General features: G+C 33.4%; 1 protein-coding gene across 3 annotated transcripts in view; it reads left to right on the top strand.

The window, feature by feature from the left end:
- Positions 1-12,172, top strand: part of tmeff2a (transmembrane protein with EGF-like and two follistatin-like domains 2a) — a 162,933-nt gene that overhangs the window by 150,221 nt on the left and 540 nt on the right. For 2 of the 3 annotated variants that reach the window (XM_068223262.1, NM_001128365.1), the window contains exons 6-9: positions 5,731-5,879; positions 6,181-6,240; positions 6,742-6,865; positions 9,340-9,498. In XM_068223262.1, coding sequence (XP_068079363.1) covers positions 5,731-5,879; positions 6,181-6,240; positions 6,742-6,865; positions 9,340-9,498 — 492 coding nt within the window. Of the gene's footprint in view, positions 1-5,730; positions 5,880-6,180; positions 6,241-6,741; positions 6,866-8,366; positions 8,539-9,339; positions 9,499-12,172 lie in introns of those variants that run through there. The other variant, XM_073911433.1, reaches the window with a different exon arrangement.

The raw sequence follows: 12,172 nt of genomic DNA, 5'->3' as shown, positions 1-12,172 counted from the left end.
CATCAAAGCATTAGAAGTCATCATTTCTCGTTTGAAACAGAGCGTTGTATTATTCACCACTGATGTGTTCGCACTGCTGCTCATTAAGCCCCTGAGATGATCAACTGGAATGTGCTATAGATTGAAAATCACTGCTGCATCCAGTTCAATCCCGTCCACATTCATTCCTAAACAAGCTTCACGCTGATCTGAGAAGATGAAAAACAGACTTTGCTCATTACATTTGTGATCTTGACATTTTTATCAACATTTATAGAGTAGATGCCTCATAAAAACACATTTGATGTTGCCGTTAATTGGTTTCTAATAGTAATTCATATAGCCTCAAGCTAAATGGGCAATTATGAATGTCAGTTAATGTTTATGTGAGGTTGCCGTTCGCGCTGATGCAGACCTTTTGTAAAGAGGCCAGTATTTTTCACCATTGTAATCTGTGTATGTTGCAGCGCTGTAGTCTCGCAGGACACCGGTGAAAATGCTGAGCTTAACAGAGTCATACATGATGGAGAGGTGTACATTAAAACTCTAATGTTCACCCTTTGCAGAACTGAGTCTTACAATAGCAGTTTTCTTGTAGGCATAAAAACAAGTGTTCATATGATTGATTGATTTAGTTATAGATTGAATCTACCAACTACACTAGAATACACAAAATGTTTCAATGCGGCCATTCATCAAAACAATGTTGTTTGTTGGACTGGAAGTCTTACAGTATGTTGCATTGTTTTGTTTTTTTTGCCAATAGCCAAAATACATTGTTTCCAAAATATTTAAAGTATTAAGTAAAGATCATGTTTCATGAAGATATTGTGTATATTTCCTACTATAAGTATCAAAACTTTTGTTTAGTAATGCTCATTGCTGTAAACGTCATATTGACAACTCTCTTAGTGTTATGTTTTTTATTTTGTTTTTTGGAATCCTAAGATGACAGATTTTCAATTATCTTCTGTCCTTACCTTAAAGTCTATAAATCACTGTAGACTAATTAATACATTTTCATATAATGCATATATGTAAATGTGAAGTGATGCTGACAACAGAGGTGCGGATCCACAAGCAGGTTTATTTAGCAGAATGGTCAGACAAGCAACAGTAAACACAGGGCCAAACAGATGTGTACAGGCAAATCCAGATTCGTAGTCAAAAAAACAGGCAGGTAGTCAAAAGGCAGGCAGCAGACGGGGTACAACAAACAAAATAAAGCAACGTTAAAAAACACAGAAGTCAAAAAGGCATGTCAAGGAAACCGCATGTCTTGATCCACAGTTTAAGAAGACTCCGCAACTTCTGTGTGTTTGTGGGCTGACTTTATATTCTATGTAATCAGTTCACGATTAGCTTCAGTAGCTGTGAGTGTATGCAATCAGACAGGATCTAGGGCAGGTGTGTAAGCATAAGCATAAATCTCAATTTTCGAAAGAATAAAAGGAAAAAAAAAAACATATGGCTGATTTTGTTGTCAAGCACTGTAAAAAAACGGTTAAAAAAACGGTTTAAAAAAACAGTAATTTTCTGGCAGCAGGGGTCGGAAAAAAAACTGTCGGAACAAAAAATGTAGCTAATCTGAAAGATTATTACTGTCATTTTACAAATTATTACTGTGTATATATATATATATATATATATATATATATATATATATATATATATATATATATATATATATATATATATATATATATATATTATTAATGTAATTAAACTGATAATTAATGTGATTATAAGGATTATTACTGCAATTATACTGGTTATTATTGTAATTATACAGATTAATTAGTGTGATTATAAGGATAATAACTGTAATTATGCATGTTATTAATGTAATTATACAGATTATTTATGTAATTAGGCATTAAATCTCCAAATATTCCATCAAATTTTCCAATTTTAACATACATTTAAAAATGAAAAAAAAAACTTTTAAAGAATGATTGAAAAAAAAAGCTTGGGTACAATAATTACTGTAAAGATAACTATAAACTGTAATATAGTTGAACAAATATTTTAAGGATATGTAGGTTAAACTCTAAATAACAGTAAACTGTAAATAGTTTATTAACAGAATCATCTTGCAATTAAAGGTTGAAACAGGAACAAACAGGTAAATACAGATAATACCAAGCATAAAGGCGGCAAACAAAATAACAAAGTAAAGGGGTCAAACACGGCAAGGCAAGGGAAACTGCGTCGTAATGCTCACTAAACAGTTTAAGACTTAGAAACGATATGTGTGTGCTGAGTTTAAAGTTCTTGAAATCAGTCCATAACTATCTTCTGACTGTGTGGGTAATCAGTTTGAATTAGGAACCCAAGTGTGCGAGGTGCATGCTGGGAGTTGTAGTTCGTTAAACTGGAGGCAAGATGGCGGTGCGTATACATCGCAAGGCTCTGCGTCTCTCCAGTTTCTGCAGTTTTGATGTAGTATTCCTGCTCATTTCTAAAGTAACGTATAGTTTTACAGTGATCTGCAGCCGCTAGATCACTGGTGATTGTCACAGTTCGCATAGCAACATTGTTAGAGTAGTAAAATAAATATTTCATAGTTTACAGTGCATTCATTATATGCAGCCTACAAACAAGGCTATTATTTGACTTTATTAATTTTCATATGTTTATCTTCACTAAAAACAATTTGACTGCATTTTTGTTTCCCTATTTTTACAGAAATAATCTGTAAATATTAACATAAAATTACATGTTACTCTCTGAAAATACATAAAATTTCCTTTAAAAAGCAGAAAAATTACGTAATACCAAATTACAAGCAATAACTGTAAATTTATTGTAAGAAGTTTTTTATTACAGAACATATCTGTAAAACAACAGGTATTTCACTGTATAATAAAAAAAGGAAAAATTCTGTAAAAAAAAATGATGATGATGATAATGAAAAATCAGCTTAGTCATCACAGGGTTTTTAAAACTTTTAAAGATTAAACATTTTTACTGACTTAATTTAAAGCTATTAGAGAATTTTATAAAGCTATCAAAGTTTTTTTTTTTTTTTTTTGGCAAAAATAATATTTTTAGTCTGTTCTTCATGAAAATACATTTTAGAAAATCTTACCAACAGCAAACTTCTGAATGAAACTGTATTTATTTCCTTTTATATGTATATTTTCATAAACGCATTAGACACTTGCCATAAAACATAATCGACTGTGTGGGTTAAAATATACATTTTCATTCATGGCTTTGATTTATCAATTTATAAAATCTGTCTTGCATTGTTATGCATTAAAAACACAAAGTTCCATGAGAAAACATTTCTATTAAAGGTCCCATGAAGTGCTTTGAAATGCGCATTTTTTATTTAATGTTTATTGGAATCGCAATGAAACTCAAAGAGAGGACAGGGCAAATAGTAGCTCCTTCTCTTTAAAAAAAAGCAGCCAATAGAATTTTGCTTTATCATAGCTGCCAATGAGAGTAGTTGAGCTCAAGCATATAAAATATAAAGCAAGGGGCGGGCCATGTCAGACACTAGTGAGAATTTAATTGAGCAAGATTTGATCTGAAACTGAAGTATGAGGTGATGTAAAAAAAAACAACATTGACTCATTTAGGCAGAAGTGACAAACTGCAAGCTTTACACCAGTGGTCTCAAACTCAATTGCCTTGCATAGTTTAGCTCCAACCACCTCCAACTCACAGGCTGCGTCCGAAACCGCATATTTCCATACTATAGTATGCTAAAATCAGTATGCGAGCCGAGTAGTATGTCTAAATTCATAGAATTCGGAAATCAGTGTGCGAGAAGTACCCGATGACTTACTACTTCCGGCGAGATTCTGGAGTGCACATCGCATGCATGCTACCCTATCCCATGATGCCTTTGAGCGAATTATGAATCGGAGTAAAGCGATGCAACTGACACAGGACCATGACAAAATGGCGGATGTAGTACGTCCAAATTCCATTCATACTTTTCACATTCATACTGTATAGAACATACTTTTCTAACGGCCGAGTAGTTTAAATTCGTTTAAATTCAAATGCAGTACCTACTGAGTAGTAGGCGGTTTCGGAGGCAGCCACAGTCTCTAGTAGTCTTGAACATCTTGATTAGTTTGATCAGCTGTGTTTGATTAGGGTTGGAGCAAAACTGCAGAGCTATGGCCCTTCAGGAGTCGAGTTGGAGACCTGTGTTTGCATATTTTTATTAGTTTTATATCTTCTAAAAGTGAATTTAGTCACTGTTTTGGAGAACACTAGATTATAGATATTCTTTAGACTAACATACTGATACTAACATCTAAAAAACGTTATTTTAATTTCACAGGTCCTATAAATTGTCCTTGCAGGCTGCATGCAAAAGCAAACAATACAACCATGACCAGCACAGTTTGATTCACAAGCTTTTTTAACTGAATCAAAAACATGCAGTGCTACCTATAGGACCATGACACATCAAGCCAGCCTTTTGACAATGTTGGGCCTTGCAAATGCCTATCAAGACGTTTTTGCAGACTGTTCCACTATGCAGGATCATGTCAGTGGCAGTGTGCCCAGTTCAGCATGCTGAATCGGCATCAAGCCGTCGTTGAAAGCAAATACTCTGTCTGGATATTTGGTTTAGAATGTATGAAGAATAAGCAAAGAAGCCAAAACTGCACAAACAGAAAGATTCTTTAAAGTTATGTCATCCTACCTGAGCATTTCAGTATGCAAATGTATTCATAACAATATGAGCCACCTGGAATGAAGAAAGGATTGCTATAAATAAAAGTCAAAATAGCACTTCATACTTTACTTTTGTGTATCTGCAGTCCTAGTGTCTGTTTACTTCTTTGAACGAAGAATATAGCTACTGGTACCTGCTGATGTAAAGAATGAATTCGCAGGCCCACAATAGGTTAAAATGTTAACTTGAAATACTCCAAATCGTTTATAATGAGTTTATGAGCAGCTTTCAGACTGACACAAGGTGACAATACAGTATGCATTGTCTCTTCTTTTGACATAAACTTAAGTCAGTCACAATGCTTAAATGACACTTTAGAAAGATGAGTCACATGATTGAATTAATCTCATATGCTATCTTGTATAATCCATATTTTAATTAAAAGAGTTGTTTTCATATGAGCACAAAGAACATAAAAAAAGTTTCTTATTGCCATTGATGTTTCCATACACTGTAAAAACTCCAGAATTGTGTTTCAACTAATATAAGTTTAAAAAAGTCATTTGATCAAACAGCAAACATATTTTTTGGAGTGTAGAAATTATTTAATCTTCACTGAATCTTGCAGAATGGTTGTTTAAAGAGGTACAAAGTTTTCTTTATATTATTATAATAGTCTTTACACTAAGACGAAAGAGTTCTTTGAAGAACCCAATCAAAGGTTCTATAGAACCAATATAGTTCCTCTATTGGATTGCTGAAACAAAACAAACTCTTTGGAGCCTTTTTAAAGCTTTTCTTGTTTCTGTTTCATCTTCTTTTAAACATTCCTTTTTTCTTCTAATATATGAACAGAAATGGCATTAATTCCAACTGGCCCTGAAAAAAGATGTAATTAAACTTTTACATTTTTACATCAATATCAGACGTTGAAATTCTGAATGCCCTCCAGCAATTACTCTGAATCCTTAATTTGCATGTCTGAAGTGTTATTCTTGGCTGACATCTTGATCAAACAAGGTGTGACACTCGTTAAATGATGTTTTTCATGGTCTTTGATTTGCCAGTAATTGGCATTTACAGTGCGCTTTCTCACTACTCAGGTGCGTGTGTAACATCGACTGCTCCCACATCAGTTTTAACCCTGTGTGCGCATCAGACGGCCGTTCATATGACAACCCATGCCAGGTAAAAGAGGCGTCGTGTCAGCGACAGGAGCGCATCGAGGTCAAGTTCCTGGGTCACTGTCAGGGTAAGACTTCAAAAGATTTTTGAGGGCTTACGTAATGAATTGAGCCTTTCTTATGATGTCTTCTTCCATTGAATTTGCATTTATATAAGACAGTGAGTGCATATCATGTAAAGATGAAAATTATAAATCACTGTTATGCAATCAAGTCCCTTCATGTTCATATGATCATTAGTCTCTGGAACAGCACTTACCCAAATATCATCTTTAAAATGGCAATGTACAAATGAAAACATGCTTTATTATGTAACCATCAGACAGAGGACGATCTGCTCTTTTAAAATCTGAATCCTTTATCCTGCAGGCGACATGATTACAGGCACCAAAGCCGGAGATGGACAGTATGCCAGGACAGACTACACAGGTGGGTTTCATCATTATTATTATATTATTGGTCACACTTTACAATAAGATTGTATTAGTCAATGTTATGTAATGCTTTTACTAACATGAACAAACAATGAGCAATACATTGATTACAGTATATGTTCATGTTAGTTATTGAAAATACAGTTGTTCCTTGTTAGTTTAACTCATGGTGCGTTAACTAATGTTAACAAGTATGTGTTTAAATGTTAATAATGCATTAGTAAATCTTGAAACATGATTAATAATAAATGCTATGCAAGTATTGTTTATATTCAGTTTTGTTAGTAAATACATTAGCTAATAAATTAATCTAATAAATAATAATAATTATTATTATTATTATTCCTATTATTGTTATTATTATTATTATTATTATTATTATTATTATTATTATTATTATTATTACGGAAAGTTTATTTTAACATGGCTGTGAATCTGAAGATGTCCTTGATTTCAGCCATTTTGACCCACTTGTGTGTCTGTGTGTGAATTATAGAGGAGAAGCCTGAGGTTTCAGAGGTGGCAAGGGGTCTGTACATCCCCTGCCCTGAGCACTACAAGAACTATTGTGTTCATGGAGACTGTGAATATCCCAACATGCTCTCAACACCGTCCTGCAGGTACACACCACTCACACACATTTCTTTGTTTGTGAATGGTGTGAATGTTCCATTGTGTTTATAACGTACAAACTGCATTTTGTAAAGCCCTATCACAACCACACTTTTTTTTACTTCATGAAAATCCAAATGTATAAGCCATTTCAAAAATAGGGACATGGGCAATGTTTTTATAAGTCCATCACCTTGCATTACATTTGTTATAACCGTGATTTTAAACACATTTGTGTCCTGACATGTTACAAACACAGACATGTTTGTAGACATGTTTGATGTGTCTGATCAGCCCAGTTTGGCCCATCTTGAAAAACACATTCAGAATAAGTGTTTAAACACAGCTTGTTGTGATTGTGTATGTAACTGTCACAGATCTTTGTCTCCCCCAAGTGTTCAGCAACGAGTGTTTTTTTTTCTTTTTTACCATTGATAAAGACCCACCAAGACATGTTTCATGTTTCTTCTGTCAAAGTTGTTGTCTTTTAGGTCACACTTAATTTTGATGGTCCGTTTGTTGACTTAAGTTACATTGAATCTATATGCTAACTTATTCTCATTAGATTATAAGTAGACTGTTAGGTTGGGGTTGGGGTTAGGGTTAGTGTAACTGTAAGATGATATGTAGCTACTTGTAAAGTTTTGTATAGTCAGTTAAATGTCTGTTGAAGGAGCCGTATCAACAGATATTAAGCAGACAGTCTAATACTCAAATGGACCATCAAAATAAAGTGTTACACGTTTTTTTATTATCCACAGAAGTAGGGAGTGGCAGTAGGCTACATTAATGAAATAATTGTAAAATAATAAATATTTAAACATTTCAGAAGTTAAACATTTAATGTTTTTATGAGTTAAAACTTTTCAAGCAAATAAAATAGTTAATTTCTAGTGTTTTTTAATGTATAAATGGCGTTTTTTACTCTTTATCGGGCAAAGAATCACATATATGCTTACATCGATAGCTATTTATTTATGTATATATTTAAATAATTAAGTCCGGAGGTCTTGTAATAACCCCCAGTAAACTGCATATTTTTTTTCAAAGAATATTTCTATGTGTGTCATATAAAATAATAATAAAAGGTTAAAGATTAATTTTACTAGGAAAAAAAAAATTATGAAATTTCCATGACATTTTATGACTATTTATCTTGACTTTTCAGAAGGACACTTTTATCCTTTATATCATTTATTCATTCATTCTTTCATGAGGATTGTAGTTATAAAATACAAATCGCAGTTGTTGAGGGGACTAATTATAAAGTGGCCATTGTTAATTTGTTAGCTTAATATAAATGAAAAAGGGAAACCAGTATTATGTAAAGTTTATTTATAAACTAAATTGGAGAGGATCATGTGCTTATGACTGTTCTCAGCTGGTCCCCCATCAGTTCATGATTTATTCTCCAATCAGATGATTCCTAACTCACTATACATAACCACAGTTTTCCTATCTTAATATCTTTGTCTTGAAAAATCCCCCCCTACTTTCCCTTCTTTCCAGATGAACAACACAGTGGCCCAGTGATTAGCTCTCTTGCCTCACAGTAAGAATGTCTCTAATTGAAGTCCCTTCTAAACCAGATGACATTTCTGTGTGAAGTTTGCTTGTTCTCACGTGGGTTTTCCCCGGGTTCTCCGGTTTCCTCCCACAGTCCAAAAAACACACTACCTAGGTAAATTGAGCATAACAAATTGATACCATAGCCAAGCTCTTAGCGAGTACACCTCTTCTCAGCCATCCTATATCTGTCATTAGCCAGAAATAAGCCTGGGGAGTTCATCGAGATCTACCTGAGCTCAAACTCCCCTCTCACTCTGCAAACGAGAAGGAACCCAAGGCTCTAGGATCTCATAAGCTCAGGGCTCTCTCCCAAGACAGCATGCTAAACAAGCTTCATTATCAATGATCAGCTAAGTGTGAACCCTTTAAAAATATCTTTAGTTATTAGTTAGTTCAAAAAATGTGTTAAATGCATTAATTAAAAATAAAAAATAAATATATATATATATATATATATATATATATATATATATATATATATATATATATATATATATATATATATATATATATAAAACATGTAGTGCTGCCCCACGCATTATTGCTTGATTTGTACATTGTTTAGAGAAAACATTACACAAATCATTTCTGCAGATCAAGCTGCCACCAAGTTTTTCTTTTTACTGCAAAGCTGCACACATCAGCTTAATAAAATATAATTGGCTATTCAGCTTGTAAAAACTCATATTAAAGTCACAGAAAAGTAAAAGAAAAGAGAAATAATAAGACAGAGAAAATCATCTTGAGCAGTTGCTGCAGTAAAACAGCAGGTGTTTTTGAGGAAAGCCTTTGAGGGCAGGAAACACTGCAGTGAGTGTGTGTATATTACAGAGAGTGTAGACTGTTTAAAAACAAGTAATAGACACCCATGCAATCAAACAAGGATATAAGGGAGTGTTTCCTCTTTCTTCAGCTGTCACTCAGGATTCAGCGGGCCGCAGTGTGACACTAAGGAGTATAATGTGCTATATGTGGTGCCAGGCTCTGGAAAGCTCCGCTATGTCCTCATCGCGTCCGTCATTGGTGCTCTGCAGGTGGCCATCATATGTGTAGTGGTGCTGTGTATCACCCGGTGAGTATAAACACACACCACAGCATTATATCGCATGCGCTGTGGAGGAAAGCAGAGGACAGAAACCTCCTGAGTGGATCACACACACACAGCTCTTTATAGAGTGAGAGCTCTTGCCGCCAGGAGTCTGCTAAATAAAACACTTTACACTCTGTGAAAGGTCATTGTGGAAGGGTGTGTGCGCAGTAGTGAAATTTAAATCACCGGCAGCATTAAGTAACTCAAGAATCTACAATGGTATTTACTGTACACCTGAGTGGAGTATTCAGTATGTTCATGGATAATGAGAGATGGGAGAAAAGATTGATGGATGGTTTTTATGCTCTGCTTTCACAGTGTAGACATTTGTCTGTATGGAGTACTGTACCTCTGTGAAGCCCCTTAACAAACAGTGATGGCATGCATGATCATTTTTCCTGTTTTTTAAATACATACTGTATGTGGTGTATTTTAGGGTTTTGTTCATTATTTTAGAGTTACACAATTTTTGTTTTGATCGTTTTAAAAAACATATAGTATTTTTTTCACATTTGTTTAAGGTGGCAATAACAGGGCAATCACAAAAATAAATAAATAAACAAATAAGAAAATAGATAAATAAATAAATGTATGAATGAATGAATGAATGAATGAATGAATGAATGAATGAATGAATGAATGAATGAATGAATGAATGAATGAATGATATAAATTTATTAAATGGAAGGCATAAGAACTTGTGTGTTAAAATGTGTGTGCACAGTTCAGCATGATGACAAAGTGAGTTCCTTTTAACTTCATGCAAACTTTTTAAACTGAATTTAAGCAAAAAATCCAAATTTAGCCAAATAAACTACAGCAGCTTTACTGAAAAAAAGAGTGTATTTTAGTTATCCATCAGAACCATACATCAATGCAGAGATGTGCCAAAACATTTTTGATAATATTTTAATTATCATGCAAGACACCATGTGCAAGAAAAGAGAATCCACTGAAGAGTTCATTCAATCATTTTCCTTCGGCATAGTCCTTTTATTCATCATGGGGTTGCCACAGTGGAATGAACAGACAACTTATGTATGACAACGGCAGCCAACACAGCATATGTTTTACACAGCGGATGCCATTCCAGCTGCAAACCAGTAATGTACACCCCCTCTCATTCACACTCATACACTACGGTCAAGTTAGCTTATTCAATTAACCTGTACCGCATGTCTTTGGACTGTGGGGTAAACCGGGGCACCCGGAGGAAATCCACGCCAACACGGGGAGAACATACAAACTAAAAAGAGCTAAAGAGAAAACTTTCTTGCGTCTTGCCTAACTTGCTAACTTTGACACTATTACATTGAACATGAAGATATATATATATATATATATATATATATATATATATATATATATATATATATATATATATTTGTTGAAATAAAAATTAAATGACGTTCTGTTGTTCTTTACACATGTAGTCAAGGTGATACATACAGTATTTTCAAAAATCACTTTAAAAAAAAAAAACTACCAGGCTTATTTACAATGCAACAGTAATCTGAAATTAAAGCATAATCCAAATGCAGATAGTAAATTATTGTTTTTTGAGTACAACTGAAATGATTAAATAGTTACGGTAAGAAAACATTGAAAATTGATAGGCTCTATGCACAACTAGAGTTGAAGAAGAGCCGTTGGTAAATGTGACTATTTTTAATTTCACAAGGTTGTTTTTACAGCATCTATGTTGTAATGTAATTACAGTTCATTCAGTTAAATAGACTCAAGTGTTTATTTAGTTGTTCAAGCGTGAAACGAGATGAAAGACCGTTGTAACCACTTGCATCATCAGTAGCAACAGGTTAGCGTAGAAATTCTATTGAAAATACTGGGGTAGAATAAACTGTCTTATATCAAAGACATGGTGGGGAAAATGCAATTTAATGCAGTGATTTTCAGAATTATTAGCCCCCCATTTGATTTTTTTTTTCTTTTTTAAATATTTTCCAAATTATGTTTAACAGAGCAAGAACATTTTCACAGTTTGTCTGATAATATTTTTTCCTCTGGCAAAAGTGGAAACAAGTTTGTTTTATTTAGGCTAGAATAAAAGCAGTTTTTAATTTTTATGAACTATTTTAAGGTCAAAATTATTAGCCCCTTTAAGCTAAATGTTTTTCTGATAGTCTACAGAACAAACCATCGTTATACAATAACTTGCCTAATTACCCTAACCTGCCTAGTTAACCTATTTAACAGTTAAGCATTTAAATGTCACTTTAAGCTGTATAGAAGTGTCTTGATATATCTATTAAAAATTTATATACTGTCATCATGGCAAAGACAAAATAAATCCATTATTAGAAATGAGTTATTCAAACTATTATAATTAGAATATATATATAATAATATATATACCTCCCAAATAATGAAAAGTAATTTTTACAAACACATTGAATAAAATAAACAAAATAAGTAAATATAAAAACATTATTTACAGACTGCTGTGAAATTGTATTCATCAGTATGTACTTGCAAGGTCCAACAAATTGTATGTTAACAAATTCCATATATTGATTTAGCTATCGTGTGTGAATGTGTTTATCTGTTGTATTCTCCATTCAATGAAACAGCCCACTTACGACAAAGAATCGGTATGCCATGATGCAGTTTAACTGTCTGTCTTTATCTTTTTTAGCCA

Source organism: Danio rerio, chromosome 9 (genome assembly GCF_049306965.1).
Source record: "Danio rerio strain Tuebingen ecotype United States chromosome 9, GRCz12tu, whole genome shotgun sequence".
Lineage (NCBI taxonomy): Eukaryota > Metazoa > Chordata > Actinopteri > Cypriniformes > Danionidae > Danio > Danio rerio.
Note: the sequence above shows the minus strand (reverse complement) of the source record. Positions and strands in the feature narration are given on the sequence as shown.